Source organism: Haliotis asinina, chromosome 1 (genome assembly GCF_037392515.1).
Source record: "Haliotis asinina isolate JCU_RB_2024 chromosome 1, JCU_Hal_asi_v2, whole genome shotgun sequence".
NCBI classification, from domain to species: domain Eukaryota; kingdom Metazoa; phylum Mollusca; class Gastropoda; order Lepetellida; family Haliotidae; genus Haliotis; species Haliotis asinina.
Window position 1 is genome coordinate 14,110,386 of NC_090280.1, and position 20,172 is coordinate 14,130,557.

The 20,172-nt window shown below is 41.3% G+C and overlaps 1 protein-coding gene across 1 annotated transcript; it reads right to left on the minus strand.

The window, feature by feature from the left end:
• Window positions 1–368: 368 nt before the first annotated feature.
• LOC137283691 (trichohyalin-like) lies at window positions 369–20,157 on the minus strand. The gene is made up of 11 exons (XM_067815384.1): window positions 19,988–20,157; window positions 13,714–13,863; window positions 13,476–13,608; window positions 12,850–12,911; window positions 12,431–12,547; window positions 10,517–10,634; window positions 10,087–10,200; window positions 9,465–9,666; window positions 9,095–9,286; window positions 7,933–8,081; window positions 369–6,979 (listed from the first exon to the last, which is right to left on the minus strand). Exons 1-11 carry the CDS (start codon window positions 20,150–20,152, stop codon window positions 6,930–6,932), a joined length of 1,452 nt encoding a protein of 483 aa, XP_067671485.1. The 5' UTR covers window positions 20,153–20,157; the 3' UTR covers window positions 369–6,929.
• Between the last annotated feature and the right edge of the window lie 15 nt (window positions 20,158–20,172).

Consider the following 20,172-nt stretch of genomic DNA (forward strand, 5'->3'; position numbering starts at 1 on the left):
CAAAATGTTTGGTGTTTAATGGCCCTCTAAACAATATCCAAGCTACATTATGACATTCTCTAAATAAGCTAACATGACATCAGGAGCAGCCATCCACACAGTTGAGATGAACACATGTCTCCAAGCCTGACCATCCAATCCAGTTGGTCACCTCAGCAGGACCAGTGTTTACAATACTATTCACTCCTAAGAAAAATAAATTATGACATAACTCGTCAAAACCGTTTCACATGGCAGCAGGTCTTGTAATACCTTGTGTTTAAGCATACACTGCCAAAATACATGTAACTTGCAAGACAAGTCATAGAACAGGCAGTTGACTGTTACTGTTTTCAGTCATTTAAAAAACAAACATCACCCAGCATGAGGAAATTTCCGAGATTTATTTTTCAAACTTTGGTATCTGATGCTGCTGTTGTAACAACAATATGTTACCTGCATGATGAGTATATACAATATGTACAGTTAAAATAATTGGACAGTTCCTCTGTATTTTATCACTTCACAAAGCTGAGAATGTATATAGAAACATGATTCACTGTACACAGAAGAGATTCCTGAAGGTCCTGCTCGACATTGTAGCTTGGAACAGAGTGACAGTTAAACTAAGGTTACAATTCTCAATGACTGGTTACAATATACTTCCAATACCGTATGGATCACATTATTGCCCAGACTCTAGGTTTAAATGGCTGACTCTTAGACAAATTCCAACAACTGCATGGGTCATGACCATATTTTCCTGACTGGCTGTTCCTAGGTTACTCACCTTGATGTACCCACAGTTATAAAAAAAAAAAACATACACTCCGTCACTCTAATGAGTTGTTCAAGTAGTGAAACTAGAGTTTCTGTGATGTTTCCAGGTACTGGATGTATGAGACATTCATAAAATTCATCAGAATAGAATCTGACCAACATTGAGAACCAGCCTGATGGTCTAACCCAATTGAGAGGACAACTGATCAGATGATAAATATAAGTGATATCAGGCACCAGCCTAAAATTAGTCTGATGGTCAGATCAATCATGTTAGATTAATGGTAGGAACACACCAGATGTAAATCAGCAGCTATAACACAGCAACAGATCTCCCCTTCAACATGCCCTGTCATCCACATGTCTGGTTCCTTCAAGAAACTCTTGTTGGACATACTGGTCTGCTGGGGGCACAGGACGCCAGGAGAGACTGTTGATGACAGTGATTGCTGAGTGAGTGAGTGAGTGAGTGAGTTTAGTTTTATGCCACACTCAATATTCCAGCTATATTCCAGCTATATGGAGGCGGTCTGAAAATAATCGAGTATGGACCAGACAATCCAGTGACCAACAACATGAGCATCGATCTGCGCAATTGAGAACCGATGACATGTGTGAACCAAGTCAGCGAGTCTGACCACCTGATCAAGGTAGTGGCCTCTTATGACAAGCAGAGTCGCCTTTTATGGCAAGCATGGGTTGCTGAAGGCCTATTCTACCCCAGACCTTCACGGGTCTCAGTGGTTGCTGGTGGTTAATGAATGTACTGTTCTGCTGAAGGAAGTGAAGGTCACACAACATCACAGGACACCAGGAGAGACTGTTGATGATGGTAGTTGCTGGTGGTTCATGAATATACTGTTCTGAGGGAGGAAGTGAAGGTCAGACAACTTCACAGGACACCAGGAGAGACTGTTGATGATGGTGGTTGCTGGTGGTTCATGAATATACTGTTCTGAGGGAGGAAGTGAAGGTCACACAACTTCATAGGACACCAGGAGAGACTATTGATGATGGTAGTTGCTGGTGGTTCATGAATATACTGTTCTGAGGGAGGAAGTGAAGGTCACACAACTTCACAGGACACCAGGAGAGACTGTTGATGATGGTGGTTGCTGGTGGTTCATGAATATACTGTTCTGAGGGAGGAAGTGAAGGTCACACAACTTCATAGGACACCAGGAGAGACTGTTGATGATGGTAGTTGCTGGTGGTTCATGAATATACTGTTCTGAGGGAGGAAGTGAAGGTCAGACAACTTCACAGGACACCAGGAGAGACTGTTGATGATGGTAGTTGCTGGTGGTTCATGAATATACTGTTCTGAGGGAGGAAGTGAAGGTCAGACAACTTCACAGGACACCAGGAGAGACTGTTGATGATGGTAGTTGCTGGTGGTTCATGAATATACTGTTCTGAGGGAGGAAGTGAAGGTCACACAACTTCATAGGACACCAGGAGAGACTATTGATGATGGTAGTTGTTGGTGGTTCATGAATATACTGTTCTGAGGGAGGAAGTGAAGGTCACACAACTTCATAGGACACCAGGAGAGACTGTTGATGATGGTAGTTGCTGGTGGTTCATGAATATACTGTTCTGAGGGAGGAAGTGAAGGTCAGACAACTTCACAGGACACCAGGAGAGACTGTTGATGATGGTGGTTGCTGGTGGTTCATGAATATACTGTTCTGAGGGAGGAAGTGAAGGTCACACAACTTCATAGGACACCAGGAGAGACTATTGATGATGGTAGTTGCTGGTGGTTCATGAATATACTGTTCTGAGGGAGGAAGTGAAGGTCACACAACTTCACAGGACACCAGGAGAGACTGTTGATGATGGTAGTTGCTGGTGGTTCATGAATATACTGTTCTGAGGGAGGAAGTGAAGGTCACACAACTTCACAGGACACCAGGAGAGACTGTTGATGATGGTGGTTGCTGGTGGTTCATGAATATACTGTTCTGAGGGAGGAAGTGAAGGTCACACAACTTCACAGGACAGCAGGAGAGACTGTTGATGATGGTAGTTGCTGGTGGTTCATGAATATACTGTTCTGAGGGAGGAAGTGAAGGTCACAACTTCACGGGACAGCAGGAGAGACTGTTGATGATGGTAGTTGCTGGTGGTTCATGAATATACTGTTCTGAGGGAGGAAGTGAAGGTCAGACAACTTCACAGGACACCAGGAGAGACTGTTGATGATGGTAGTTGCTGGTGGTTCATGAATATACTGTTCTGAGGGAGGAAGTGAAGGTCACACAACTTCATAGGACACCAGGAGAGACTGTTGATGATGGTAGTTGCTGGTGGTTCATGAATATACTGTTCTGAGGGAGGAAGTGAAGGTCACAACTTCACGGGACAGCAGGAGAGACTGTTGATGATGGTAGTTGCTGGTGGTTCATGAATATACTGTTCTGAGGGAGGAAGTGAAGGTCAGACAACTTCACAGGACACCAGGAGAGACTGTTGATGATGGTAGTTGCTGGTGGTTCATGAATATACTGTTCTGAGGGAGGAAGTGAAGGTCACACAACTTCATAGGACACCAGGAGAGACTATTGATGATGGTAGTTGCTGGTGGTTCATGAATATACTGTTCTGAGGGAGGAAGTGAAGGTCACACAACTTCATAGGACACCAGGAGAGACTGTTGATGATGGTAGTTGCTGGTGGTTCATGAATATACTGTTCTGAGGGAGGAAGTGAAGGTCACACAACTTCACAGGACACCAGGAGAGACTGTTGATGATGGTAGTTGCTGGTGGTTCATGAATATACTGTTCTGAGGGAGGAAGTGAAGGTCACACAACTTCACAGGACAGCAGGAGAGACTGTTGATGATGGTAGTTGCTGGTGGTTCATGAATATACTGTTCTGAGGGAGGAAGTGAAGGTCACTCAACTTCACAGGACACCAGGAGAGACTGTTGATGATGGTAGTTGCTGGTGGTTCATGAATATACTGTTCTGAGGGAGGAAGTGAAGGTCACAACTTCACAGGACAGCAGGAGAGACTGTTGATGATGGTAGTTGCTGGTGGTTCATGAATATACTGTTCTGAGGGAGGAAGTGAAGGTCACACAACTTCACAGGACACCAGGAGAGACTGTTGATGATGGTAGTTGCTGGTGGTTCATGAATATACTGTTCTGAGGGAGGAAGTGAAGGTCACACAACTTCATAGGACACCAGGAGAGACTATTGATGATGGTAGTTGCTGGTGGTTCATGAATATACTGTTCTGAGGGAGGAAGTGAAGGTCACACAACTTCACAGGACAGCAGGAGAGACTGTTGATGATGGTAGTTGCTGGTGGTTCATGAATATACTGTTCTGAGGGAGGAAGTGAAGGTCACACAACTTCACAGGACACCAGGAGAGACTGTTGATGATGGTAGTTGCTGGTGGTTCATGAATATACTGTTCTGAGGGAGGAAGTGAAGGTCAGACAACTTCACAGGACAGCAGGAGAGACTGTTGATGATGGTAGTTGCTGGTGGTTCATGAATATAATGTTCTGAGGGAGGAAGTGAAGGTCAGACAACTTCACAGGACAGCAGGAGAGACTGTTGATGATGGTAGTTGCTGGTGGTTCATGAATATACTGTTCTGAGGGAGGAAGTGAAGGTCAGACAACTTCACAGGACACCAGGAGAGACTGTTGATGATGGTAGTTGCTGGTGGTTCATGAATATACTGTTCTGAGGGAGGAAGTGAAGGTCAGACAACTTCACAGGACACCAGGAGAGACTGTTGATGATGGTAGTTGCTGGTGGTTCATGAATATACTGTTCTGAGGGAGGAAGTGAAGGTCAGACAACTTCACAGGACACCAGGAGAGACTGTTGATGATGGTAGTTGCTGGTGGTTCATGAATATACTGTTCTGAGGGAGGAAGTGAAGGTCACACAACTTCATAGGACACCAGGAGAGACTGTTGATGATGGTAGTTGCTGGTGGTTCATGAATATACTGTTCTGAGGGAGGAAGTGAAGGTCACACAACTTCACAGGACACCAGGAGAGACTGTTGATGATGGTGGTTGCTGGTGGTTCATGAATATACTGTTCTGAGGGAGGAAGTGAAGGTCACACAACTTCATAGGACACCAGGAGAGACTATTGATGATGGTAGTTGCTGGTGGTTCATGAATATACTGTTCTGAGGGAGGAAGTGAAGGTCACACAACTTCACAGGACACCAGGAGAGACTGTTGATGATGGTAGTTGCTGGTGGTTCATGAATATACTGTTCTGAGGGAGGAAGTGAAGGTCACACAACTTCACAGGACACCAGGAGAGACTGTTGATGATGGTGGTTGCTGGTGGTTCATGAATATACTGTTCTGAGGGAGGAAGTGAAGGTCACACAACTTCATAGGACACCAGGAGAGACTATTGATGATGGTAGTTGCTGGTGGTTCATGAATATACTGTTCTGAGGGAGGAAGTGAAGGTCACACAACTTCACAGGACACCAGGAGAGACTGTTGATGATGGTGGTTGCTGGTGGTTCATGAATATACTGTTCTGAGGGAGGAAGTGAAGGTCACACAACTTCACAGGACACCAGGAGAGACTGTTGATGATGGTGGTTGCTGGTGGTTCATGAATATACTGTTCTGAGGGAGGAAGTGAAGGTCACACAACTTCATAGGACACCAGGAGAGACTATTGATGATGGTAGTTGCTGGTGGTTCATGAATATACTGTTCTGAGGGAGGAAGTGAAGGTCACACAACTTCACAGGACAGCAGGAGAGACTGTTGATGATGGTAGTTGCTGGTGGTTCATGAATATACTGTTCTGAGGGAGGAAGTGAAGGTCACAACTTCACAGGACAGCAGGAGAGACTGTTGATGATGGTAGTTGCTGGTGGTTCATGAATATACTGTTCTGAGGGAGGAAGTGAAGGTCACACAACTTCATAGGACACCAGGAGAGACTATTGATGATGGTAGTTGTTGGTGGTTCATGAATATACTGTTCTGAGGGAGGAAGTGAAGGTCAGACAACTTCATAGGACACCAGGAGAGACTATTGATGATGGTAGTTGTTGGTGGTTCATGAATATACTGTTCTGAGGGAGGAAGTGAAGGTCAGACAACTTCACAGGACACCAGGAGAGACTGTTGATGATGGTAGTTGCTGGTGGTTCATGAATATACTGTTCTGAGGGAGGAAGTGAAGGTCAGACAACTTCACAGGACACCAGGAGAGACTGTTGATGATGGTAGTTGCTGGTGGTTCATGAATATACTGTTCTGAGGGAGGAAGTGAAGGTCAGACAACTTCACAGGACACCAGGAGAGACTGTTGATGATGGTAGTTGCTGGTGGTTCATGAATATACTGTTCTGAGGGAGGAAGTGAAGGTCACACAACTTCATAGGACACCAGGAGAGACTATTGATGATGGTAGTTGCTGGTGGTTCATGAATATACTGTTCTGAGGGAGGAAGTGAAGGTCACACAACTTCACAGGACAGCAGGAGAGACTGTTGATGATGGTAGTTGCTGGTGGTTCATGAATATACTGTTCTGAGGGAGGAAGTGAAGGTCACAACTTCACAGGACAGCAGGAGAGACTGTTGATGATGGTAGTTGCTGGTGGTTCATGAATATACTGTTCTGAGGGAGGAAGTGAAGGTCAGACAACTTCACAGGACACCAGGAGAGACTGTTGATGATGGTAGTTGCTGGTGGTTCATGAATATACTGTTCTGAGGGAGGAAGTGAAGGTCACAACTTCACAGGACAGCAGGAGAGACTGTTGATGATGGTAGTTGCTGGTGGTTCATGAATATACTGTTCTGAGGGAGGAAGTGAAGGTCAGACAACTTCACAGGACACCAGGAGAGACTGTTGATGATGGTAGTTGCTGGTGGTTCATGAATATACTGTTCTGAGGGAGGAAGTGAAGGTCAGACAACTTCACAGGACAGCAGGAGAGACTGTTGATGATGGTAGTTGCTGGTGGTTCATGAATATACTGTTCTGAGGGAGGAAGTGAAGGTCACACAACTTCACAGGACACCAGGAGAGACTGTTGATGACGGTGGTAACCAGTGGTTAATGAACATACTGTTCTGCTGGAGGAAGTGAGGGTCAGACGGTTATAGAGCTGTTTGATGGCCATACTAGTTCTGTAGATGAAACGAGGGTCAGACAACTTCACAGGACACCAGCAGAGACTGCAGCGCCTTGGCGTATGCTGAAACATGATAGGATTTAACATAGTGGGCCTGCAGAGATTTTGTCAGTGTCACTGAAACAGCTTTACATTCAGACAAAGCACATGAAATCCAGTCCTTCAACTCATAACACTCATCAACAGATTAGGATAGTTCAGCAAAAAATACAGTTTACCATTTCTCTATAAAATGCTTTTACTGATAACCTAGATTCAAGAGAGGGTGTGAGTGTGTAATGTTTCTTGCTACACACATACCTCTATTGTGTGACATTGGAATGCTCTAGCATCAAGGTTTCCAATTCAACAGCACTCATTCCTGTACCCTACCACTATTGTATGAGTCTGCAATATCAGTTACCCACATATTTTCATAAATAGCAAATTCATTGACTAACAGCACAGGTAAATCTTCCAATATTTTCTGTTGTAAGCAGAAAATGACACAGGCCATCTTTCGTTGCTTATAATGTACTTTCCGGGATGTCTACATGGAAGCTCCACTACAGTGTACTCAACATTCTGGTAACATACTTCCATTTGTTTGTGAACATGACATCTAGTAAACATGGTATTGTTGCTATATCATGATGTGTCAGCTTCATGTGCAACCAAGCCACAAGTGATGTAGGTCTCTCACATACAGCAGTTTTGTGTGTAACTCTCACAAGCATGTGTACTGGCAAATTGGGATTTCAAACCTATGATCCTGCCTACCAAGGGAAGCAACTCTGCACAGGACCTTAAGACAACTCTACCATGCACGACCTCAGCTCCTAAACCAATCTGGCTGCAACTGACAACATCAGTCCTACAGTATATGTTGGTAGGTGTCAGCAGGAATAGAAATTGCCTTCCGTCTGCTAGTGCAATACTGGCAAAATTTTCACAGGATTAGAAACATTTCTTTTTACTATTAAGCAGATGGCAGCACTGAGGCTGATCATATTTACACACAAGTGAAAAGGACTGACCTTTAGGGTTCTTGTAGAAGAAACAGTTGTTGGCACAAGTGTCAGGGTTGGTGTCCCACAGGGTGTCGCCACAGCAACACAAGGGAGGTAACTGTACCCCTTTCTTCACTATCTTTTCACGTAGGTTCTGGCGTAATGCCTCTACATATCTGAAACAGCCACACACAATATAAGTAACTGCTGCTGTAATCATGAAAATCATCGTAAGTGGCATCTGAAGCATTAAACGTATTTAGACATATCTGGAAAATGTAGAATGGATTTCATATCTTCAACAAACATGGGGGCAAATCTATTCAGTGATCCAGTATTTGAAGGGGAGCTCTTAATTCATTAAATGTTTTCATATTTTACATAACCAGGGCCCTGTTCTACAAAGTGGACTGATTGATAAGATTGTCAGATGTACATGCTAAAGTCCATATAAACAAGTACAGACACAAGTTGGTTTCAATCAGAGTTAGTTGTGCCATCAGTAATACTGATGATCATTCGCATAGTCTCAGTAATTTCCGAAAACTACAACCACTTCCACTGCATGATGCACAAACATTTCTTGTGAACAGCACTCGAATAATGACATCACCATTGCCCTTATTAACAATGGGCAAGCTAGTCATTAAATGCTTTCTGTTTGACATCAACAAAAACTCCTTGTTGATTCCTATACTCTCTGCTGGTGTCTGATTTTCAGTTAGACATGAAATAGTGAGTCTATGCTTCGCATGTTGATCAACTAGCTCCAACGGGGCAGACGTATTGGATCGAGGTCAATGTAACACGTGTTCTGATTGGATGGAAAGAAGGGAGATAAGTTTTGTAGCGATTCTTTGCTGCTAGAGGATTTTATGAAAACTGGGATATACAGCCATATTAGAAAACAGGTACATGGGAAGATATGACTGAAGTAACAGTGGATAGAGAATGCTAATGTATTTCTCAATACCACAATGTCAAGGCCATGTTCAGTCAGGTATTCCTATGACTAGTAATAATCATTAATCACATTAGACAACCACATGACATATTTTTTACATTTGTTACTCACTAGTATCACGTACTAGCTTACTTCCTGTCATTACAGTGATTCATGATTGCCATAGCACTAAGATGACTTCAACAAACAGGCCCCTCCATAGGCCATAAGCAGCCAGTGGTTTACCTCTCCATTTCCTTGTGTCTCCGTCGGCTGTGCTCATGTTGTTGCAGGGTGTCCCGTATGTGAGACTGCTCCAGTTGATCCCGGAGGAATGCTTCGCCCGATGTCTCCCCAGTCATCGGGTCACAGGGCTGCACCATGCGCAATGCCAACTCCTCCTCTTCCTTGCGAGCCTCCTCCTTGTCCTGCTTCAGTCTGATAGACACAGACATACCCTTCATAGTCACAGGTCAGATAGGGCACATATATAGTTGGACACAGATCAGAATCATGATTAAACATCTATCACATACCACATCTAAACAAATAAAACCATCTGTAATGTTAATGACTCCATGTGTCCAAAATCAGCTACATAGACAAGATTAATTACTTTTGAATCCGTTTCCGATGTTCCTGCCGACGAAGATTCTCCTTTACTTGCTCACGCTCTTGGTCCATGAAGAGTCGGCGGTAGAGGGCAGTCTGACTCCGCTGTCTGCGTCGGTTCTCTTCCATCGTTACCCCTGAGTAGATGTCTGGGACAGACACAACCGGGGCTGGGCGGTGCAGCTCTGTGCCTGTCATTGTTGGCACTGCAAGACATACATACATGAGTAGGAGAGTGAGTTTAGTCTTATGTCACTTGTAGAAATATTCCTGAAATATCAGGAAATGGGTCTCACACATACTCAAGTGGGGAAAAAAAACCCTGTCAGCATGACAAAAAAATGCTTTATCCACTCTTAAAAAGAGAGAGTGGAGGAGAGACACACTCAGATTCTACTGAGTCTCATGAAGTGGACCTTCCTTCGTTTACAATTTTGTTATGTTATTTACAGATTTGTTATGAATGAATCTAGCATTTTTAACAATGTCTCTAACTTCTTTAGCTTGTATATTCTAGATTTGTTTGTAACCCATGTGGACTTGTTATTACAGTGGATCTACATTTACAGGGATAGCCTGAAACCATGGTTACAACAACCAAAGGGAGATAACTGCATGACAATCACCACTGCGTCGCTGGATCCTCTCTTGTCTTGTCTCTGCCCTTGGGGGTGAAAGATCGAAGTGTACACTCTTCATCTGGCGCCGCCATCGATTTTCACTTTCCTCCTCATTCTCATCTGACAGAAACAGATTGAAATTGAAAAAACGTACTCTCAATTTGATCAAAAAAGGTTATGAACAGTCTCAAAAGTTCAGTCAACAGCTAATAAAAATCTAGAAACCTTCATCTTACCACCAATAATCTATACAGAAGAGCATGAAAAACTTTCATAAATGAATGACAATTCATCATTCCAAAATCAGAAAAAGGACAGAGTGTTTTTGAAATGTAGGAAATGTTTAGAACACTCTCTGTGATCAAGTCCATCTTCTCCAGCCATCATAGTTAGGGTCAGAACTCCTTAGCCAGGGCTGATGTGTTGACATTCATACCATGAGTGTACTTCTCTTCATCAACATCATCATCTCTGTCCTCTGTGTCTTCAGTGTTGCTGTTGTCACTGTCAAGGTCAAGGACATCTCCATCTGCCATGTGTCGAGATGATGGGTGCTGCAATGCAGAGGATCACATACAATGCCCTGATCAGCATAAGTGTTTCTGTCACCACATCTTTGCCCATACCCATGCACTGACTCACATCTCTACAATTACACATGCACTCATATCTCTCAATGCACACTTACTGACATCTCTACCCTTACTCATGGACTCAAAGCTCTACCAATACACACAAACTCTCATCTCTACTCTTACACACTGACTCAAATCTCTACCCTTACACACTGATTCACATCTCTACCCTTACACACTGACTCACATCTCTACCCATGCACACTGATTCACTTCTCCACCCTTACACACTGATTCACTTCTCCACCCTTACACACTGACGCACATCTCTACCCTTACACACTGACTCACATCTCTACCCATGCACACTGACTCACATCTCTACCCTTACACACTGACTCAAATCTCTACTCATACACACTGACACAAATCTCTACCCATACACACTGATTCAAATCTCTACCCTTACACACTGACTCAAATCTCTACCCATGCACACTGACTCAAATCTCTACCCATGCACACTGACTCAAATCTCTACCCATACACACTGACACAAATCTCTACCCATGCACACTGACTCATTTCTCTACCCATACACACTGACTCAAATCTCTACCCATGCACACTGACTCAAATCTCTACCCATGCACACTGACTCAAATCACTACCCTTACACACTGACTCACTTCTCTACCCATCCACACTGACTCAAATCTCTACCCATGCACACTGACTCATATCTCTACCCTCACACACTGACTCAAATCTCTACCCATACACACTGACTCAAATCTCTACCCATGCACACTGACTCACATCTCTACCCTTGCACACTGACTCAAATCTCTACCCATACACACTGACTCACATCTCTACCCATGCACACTGACTCAAATCTCTACCCATCCACACTGACTCACTTCTCTACCCTTACACACTGACTCAAATCTCTACCCATGCACACTGACACACATCTCTACCCTTACACACTGACTCAAATCTCTACCCATACACACTGACTCACATCTCTACCCATGCACACTGACTCAAATCTCTACCCTTACACACTGACTCACTTCTCTACCCTTACACACTGACTCAAATCTCTACCCATGCACACTGACTCACATTTCTACCCATACACACTGACTCAAATCTCTACCCTTACACACTGACTCACTTCTCTACCCTTACACACTGACTCAAATCTCTACCCATGCACACTGACTCACTTCTCTACCCTTACACACTGACTCACATCTCTACCCATGCACACTGAATCTCAACTCATCTTTTGTGGAATTCAACTCAAGAAACTATCACTAGGAAAGAGTAATCCCCAACATAACATATGTTACATATGAACACTTTCTATGAGGCATTGTGTAATCATAGCCTTCAGCCGTGGGCGCCATACCAACAAATACTTATCAGAGGGGTACACAAAGCCTGCAGTGTGGACTACCAGTTGTCCGACTTTTATTTTTGTGGGAGTCACAGTGGCTAAGTGGGTTAGGCAACTGACGGTGTGTGCTGGTGATTAGGTGCCTGACTCTGAGGGTGTGGGTTCAAGTCCTGGATGGGAGTCAGGTCAAAAAGAGTACTAGAATTTATACTTTACTAAGAAAGTGTAATCCCAAATATAACATGTTACAAATGACCACTTTCTAGATGGCATTGTGTAATCATCATCTCCTGTGATTCATACAAATGAGCTTCACTCATATCCCCACACACAGGCACACATCTGAGTATATATGACAAGAACTCACATCTCTTGTATGCGACACCCTCCACACTCCTCCTGGCAGATCATCACTGATGAAGTTGTCTGTCAGTATTTGTCTACCCCCAAGCTTTCGTCTTGCCTCACTCGTGAACTCATGCACCTAAAACAAACCACACACATTTGAGAACAAGTCACTTTTTACACTGATCAAGGGTCAAGGTCATCCATATCTCAGACATCATGGCTGAAGCAACTTGGCATTTCTAAATTTGTGAATCACCAACTAGCGATACTCTGAGGCATTTATTATTGACACATGATGGATTTTAGAAGAGCACCTGTTCAAGTGTTTCCTAAATTAAATACAAGAACGAGTACACACGGACAAGTGTTTTTACACAGGCTCAGATGGCCTGAGTGAGACTTGGTGGGTCATAGAGACATCAGTATGGAAACACCGACCTGGTCTGTCTGGTCCGAGAAGGCGTGTGTCCTAGTTGACGGTTCACTGTGTGCCAAGCCTCCTACACAGAAGTATTGTACATTAGTCACCATTGTTATACATTGTACATTAGTTGCCAGAACTGTAGGCATTGTATATTAGTCACCATTGTTATTAGTCACCATTATTATAGACACTGTACAGTTGCCACCAGTCTTATAAACACATTTTACAGTAGCCATTAGTGTTATGAAGACATTTTTCTTTAACCATCAGTGTTAAAAAGACATTTCACAGTGGCCATTAGTATTGTAAAGACATTTCACAGTAGTCATCAGTGTTATGCAGACATTTCACAGTAGCCATCAGTGTATTAAAGACATCTTACAGTAGCCATCAGTGTTATAAGGACATTTTACAGTAGCCCTCAGTGTTACAGAGACATTTTACACTGGCCATCAGTATTATAAAAATATTTCATAGTAGCCATCGGTGTTATAGAGACATTTTACAGTAGCCTTCGGCATTATAAAAACATTTTACAGCAGCCATCAGTGTCATAAAAACACTTTACAGTAGCCATCAGTATTATAAAGACATATCATAGTAGCCTTTAGTGTTAGTGTGAGTGCAGTCCCTGCCATACCTTGTGTGTTTTGTGTTGCTCGGGACTTAATGCTCAAGCCTTGGTGTAATCTCACTGAACAGCTGTCTTTTCGGGACGACTGATGCTGAGCTGACAATGTGCTTTGTCTAACTACACGCCTCTCTCGCTCAATCTGAAATAAGCACACATACATAACATACCTAATCCCCATATAGTACATCAACATTGCTCAAAAATGTATTTGGCAACTTTTTATCTGTCAGTTCATCACACTTACAGCATTAACCATTGACTGTGCCTGCTGTTGTTTCTTCAGCCTATCTAAATGCCGAACTCTTTTCTTCACCTCCTCCTGGAAGCGTCTCAGACGGTCCTCTTTCTCGCGCTGCATTTGATACATCCGATTCTCCTCCTCCATCGCTGCTTCCTGAAACACCAGACACATTCTATAGGACTACCATGGCCACATTTTAACTTCTAAACATGTTAACCATGTATGCTTCAGTTAACAGAAAAAGACTACAATTTAACATCAAATTGGACAGTGTTATATATACCTATCCATCAAACTAGGTATCTAATGCTCCTATCATGCCTGATAAACCCTTCCATTCAACAACTTTTCTTCCTGTTATATTATCTTAGCTAAGCTAGTTTAACAAGTCGATGACTTATCTAATCAGCCAAAACAAAAAAGAAGTGATATAAATAATTCATTCTCGTTTACTGGTACATGATGCCTGACCTTTATACATGTGTGCTAGACCTCAAACTAGATCAATATTTCACAAATTTTCTTCAGATTATTTTGGATTCATTCTTTAAGGAAATAGTTCACCATACCATCACTCACTACAAACCCTAGGAATTGTGTAGGAGTGTCTACCCATGCCAACCTTAAGGATCAAAATGTGGAATGATGGACATGGAATAGTGATTCCACCAGTAGTGACCAAACCTAACAGTGAGTGAGTGAGTGATAATGGTTTTACGCCACTTTCAGCAACATTTCAGCAATACCACAACAGGACCGGGTATACCGAAATTAGGTGTCACACACTGTACCTATGTGGGGTATTGAACCCTTGTCTTTGGCATGATGAGTGAATGCTTTACCCACTGGGTTACCCCACGAACTGTCATCCCCAAGAATCATGCAGGGCTGTCAGATCAGACATAGGTACCTAATTGTAATGAGCACGAGGAAGTGCTTCATGAGAAGGGGATCCATGAGCTGAGTTAAGATAACATAAACACCCTAAGTGTTTCCAGCTCACAGGATGAAAGAGGTTCTGCAAGTTTGAAGTGGGCTTCGACCAGGAAACTTCACTGCTGTTACGTTTTTGCGATAAACCTATGTGATAAATACTCAACATGGCTAGTATTAACTTCGTATCAGTCAGAACAAAATACTAAATAAGAACAGGAAAACTAGGAGACTATACAAGGAATAATTTATCATGAATGTAAAAACCTCTTCCTGCCTAGACTACAAATGTCACACACATAAGTGCACAGAGTAAGCATGATAAGCAATCTCTTGATTATCACATTGTGACTTCAAGTGCAAAATGAACCAATATGTGGAGAATACTGCAAATAGCACTGACACAACCCTACAATTTATATGTGATTGTATCCATGATCCTGTGGTCACACTCACAGGTAACGTTGTAAATGCCAGTGGCAACATTTTCCTTCTGATGTTTTTCCTATCATTGTTTCTATAAGTGGCTTCTAATCAATCCTGTCATGTATATCCAACCCTTCTTGTTGCATAAACACTCTCTACATCTATAGTATTATCATACGGCTTAATCCCTTTCAAATCTATATCAAAATACATCACTTAATCCCAATGATCTCTGTACATCTCAATGAATACACTCAAACAGGGACCAAGCCGAAACGGGTACTGGATATATAACCCAAACCAGCCCCACACCCGAACCAGCCATTGGGTTAATTAACGGCATCGATGGTTATGGTATTTATCTTTAATGGATAAAGATTACAATTTATATCTTGAAGTATAAAACATAGACTCAACTGACAACACAGACATATAAAGATTTCAGATCATCTGTGTTATATAAACATAGACATTTGGTTGGTTGTTAAATATTTAGTTTCCTTTGATGACAGATCAGTCTTAATAAGGTTGTTAAATATCGGTGTTAGATTTTATATTTTGAGAATCGATTTGTTTCTTGAATATAATTATAGACTGATGTTGCTAGATTATTACCATCAATCTCATTAAAATGGCAATCAGTGTACAGAATAGTTTTGATGTCAAATTCTTTGGTGTAAAAGTATTTGTTTAGTCTGAAGGACACCAGACAAAAATTATGATGGGTCGTCTGTGGAATGGCCACAAGGGCAGGAGGGGTTTTCAGCTAAAACATAGGCATAATTGACAATTCAGACAGATAAAGATTTCAATTATTTTACTATATATATACATCTATAACAAGTAGTTTCTGAAATGACAACACGACACGGATCTTTTCCCACATGTTTCAGTCTCCCTGAAGATACAATATTGAATCATGTAGAAGAAGATCTGTGTCGTGTTATCATTTCAGAAACTACTTGCTATATACATGTATAACAGTGTACGGTAAGTTGACAGTGAGTGAACACAATCAGTGTAAAGGAACAGCATATGCATAAGACAACAAGTAAATTAATTTGCTCATGACAATCCAAACATACAACACAATCAGTGTCAAATAAGAGCATATGCTTAAGACAACACGTACATTAATTCGTTCTCAATAATCCATTCAAAGAAATATAAAAACAACACATTCGCTTTAATCGCTCATTGAGACGTGCATAAAATAACAGTTTAATTTTGGAGCTGAGGAATGTTTTACTTTTCATAATGTTAGCAGAATTCAAGGTGTGAAAGGTGGTTAAGGTGTGTTGAAAATATTGACAGATTTTCACACATGGAAACGTGAGCAAACATGATAGACGACGTTCCTGGAAACTTTGGCAGAACAAAGGTGAAACGGGAATTCATGATGTGGGATTTATGAGCTATTCCTATATTGGATTGATGTGTCAATTCTGTGGATACGATACAACTAAATGTAAGCACACATGTTATTAGAGTTTAACATAGCATCGTTTTTGCAACTGATCGTTTAGATTCTTACAAGGATTACATAAAATGTCCTCTATTACATGTAAAGACATGTGAATAATATAAATTTCAACATTTACCTTAAAGGAACTTAAATATATATGTAAGTGCTGAAATATTTACTTCTTGGGGTTGGTTCAGGTCAAATATCAGGGGTCGGTTCAGGGGTAACTCCATCTCAACCTGTAATAGTATCTCACTGTTCCCTTTACATAATACATGTATATATATTTTGCTTGATAGCATATATTTTGTCATTCATCTGATGAAGGGTTCAAGAAGTGCCAGAAACGTTTTGTTGTAAATATTAACAGTGATTAAAGAACTTGTAATCCATACTATTCATAGTCATACCCTCACGTCATGGGTTCCTTGGTATTAAAACATTTACAGCTATGAATACGATCGCTGATATTGTTAAGTCACATGAACACAACCTAGACTTAGACAACATACCCCCACATCATTTAATGTCAATAAAACACTTTTGTCATTCTGAAGTTCATAGTTGTCCGTACGACAGGCCACTGTGCACAAACTCTGGTGATGCCATGTTTTCGTGGCATTCAGTACTGATCAAATTACAAGTGCACAGCATGTTTCACAATCTCACACGCTATAAACAGCCAATCCGGAAGTGCCAAAGTAGGTTTACAGTAATAACAAAGTTGATAAACTGTAATATGGTCAATGATTTTAGAATTAAGAGAACATTCACATTTCGTCTGCATAAATTTCCAGTTCACACAAAATATGTAGAGTTAATCAAAGGAATACATGAAATGGAACATGAAAAAAACCCTTAAGAGATGACTCTATGGAGCAGGGATTCTTCTCTTGGTCACATGATTATTTTTATTGTTTACATCAGCTAGCAGATGAGCTATGTTTGGATAGCTTTGAAGTTGAATAAGTTTATAGAAAATGTTTGTGAAGAAAAGTGGCATTACCTGCTAGACATAAAATACAAAAATAAAAGCTAACATATTCTCAGGATTAGATTTTACTGTTCCAGAATTTTTCAAACAATCTACAGATTTACTACTGCCACACCTTGAGTTGATATTTAATACCATTTAATAAAGGGGGAACTTTCCCAAGTCATGGTCCATTGGCATAATAGTTCCTATCCATAATAGTTCCTATCCTATCCATGACCTGAATAATCCCAAAAATTACAGAGGCATAACGTTGTCAAGCATATTTAGTAAAATATTTACATCCACTATAAACAGAAGACTGGTTGAATGGGCAGATACTTTAGACAAGATATCAGAATCACAGGCTGGCTTCAGGAAGGGTTACACCATGATTGACAATATATTTGTTTTACATTCTATTATCCAGAAATATCTTAGTCAAAAAGGACAAAAATTCTATGCCTTATTTGTTGACTTCACAAAGGCTTTTGATACAGTTAATAGAAATAAATTATGGAGTCTCGTAGACAAACAAGGTGTCAGTAGCACAATGGGAAAACTACTTCGCTGTGTATATGAAAACGTGAAAATTTGTGTCAGAAATAACAATGAATTATCTGATACTTCTGTAAGCCATTTAGGAGTGAGACAAGGTTGTATACTGAGCCCTTTGCTATTTACCTTTTTTATAAATGAACTGGCAATTCAAATTCAAGAAAACTGTTCTAACGGTATCCAGTTGCATCCAGATATTATTCAAATATTTCTTTTATTGTTTGCAGACGATATAATATTATTTTCTAGTACAATTAACGGTCTTCAAAGTGAAATTAACAAATTAGAGAGGTATTGCAAGAATTGGAAACTATCAGCTAACCAGAGAAAAATGAAAATTGTTTTAAGTTTAGGGTTAGGGACCTAATCCAATGTAGTAGTTAAATGCATGAGTACCAATTGTTTTCCTTTTCCATTTTTAATACTTTGTTCACAAAGAAAGACGGGAGACCAAAAACGTCAGAAGTTAAATAAACGATGAAATGGTTTAATGTCGAAATTTTGGGCTGATGGAAATCGGCCTCCAGCAACTTTCACCTCTAGATCTACATATTTTCAATAATAATTCGAAGTCCAACTCACCGAACATGCCCATGTCTCACTCATTCCTTAGCGCGATCCACATTATCCTTACTGTGTTCCCTACAACACTTTTCTGTCACGACAGCCCACAATGATTTTTATACAAGCACACCATTCATGCATGCACCTTGAAATCAACGTCTGACGCCTGATGTCAACAACCGTTTTCAGTTCAAACCATATCGGCTGATTCAACACAGCATGGTATCTTGTAGATTACGGAATAGGGCGATCGTGCCAAATGATATCGGGACCATTCGGCAACCGTCAGTAGATTGAAAGCACGAGGCACCAAGTCTACCCGTAACCTTCATAATAGTCCGCAACCAATTCGACTCATTCCGTTCATTTCCGTGACGTCACAGGAATGACTAGCTAAATTTGCACACTGTGCAACAATGTGGATGTAACTCAGTCGGTTAGCTGTCAGACTAACAATCCAAAGGTCGCGGGTTCGCGTCTGATGGGTTCTCACAAACTGGTTGCCTGTCTCACTGACATGTGACCTACGGCTGGGAATGTCCTCACGAGAAAATGTGGTGCTGAATTCTAAAGGTGCTCCTTAAATTTATATCACTTATGAACAATGCTAGTAAGAGAAACTTAGAAAACTTGTCCATCTATATCTATAAAGCATTTAATCATAGAAACAGTGTATTGCTACCCACAGATGTTTCATGTAAATGTAAATTTTGATTAGTACTATAGGCCTGTGGCCTTTGAACATGTTGAGTATTAAATAAAGATTCATTGATTGACATAAAGTTACATTAGTTTTCATTAATAGACAGTAGAGGACGTAACGTGTACGCGAGACGGTCTGCCATTACGTGTACATGTGACTACCTGATAGATGGCTGTACGTAGGCAAAGTGATGAACATGATGAAAGTCTGATCATGTTTCGCTCACACCCGTGATGATCTACTGATGAACGTAAACAATCAATAGGTGCCGCAATTTGATGAGTGGCATGGAAGTAAATATGTCATTAGAAAATACCACGGGAAACGTAAGTACTACCGCGGAATCAACTTCATGGTATATCCATCCGAGTATATCCATCCGAAAAAAAATCGGAAAAATTGCGCCCAGTAAAGTGCACTACTCCTCAAATTGCGGTTAGAGAGATTCTGGTCGGTGATGGCTTATACGTAAACTCAGCAGTTATATATATGGACTAAATAATAGTTAAAGGTTAAATTCAAAAAGACACAAAATTCAGCATTGTTTCCTTAATAGTTTAAATTTGTCAAGCATAACGTATTGTGAACATCCTATTTTCCATATCACATCAAAACATGATCGAACTTGTTTAGAAGTCGATGTAACACTACTAACTATTGCGTTGGGATGACTGTTGATTATCTGTTCAGTAGCAGGCTGAACCCAGGCACCAACGGGCCTGATTTCAACATTCCGATTTCCCATCACATCTGTGCTGATCACAGGCTTCATCATTGCCTTCATCCCGGCAGACCCAAATGTTTTTGTTTTCGCCGCCATTTTCTTTGAATGTTGTCGAA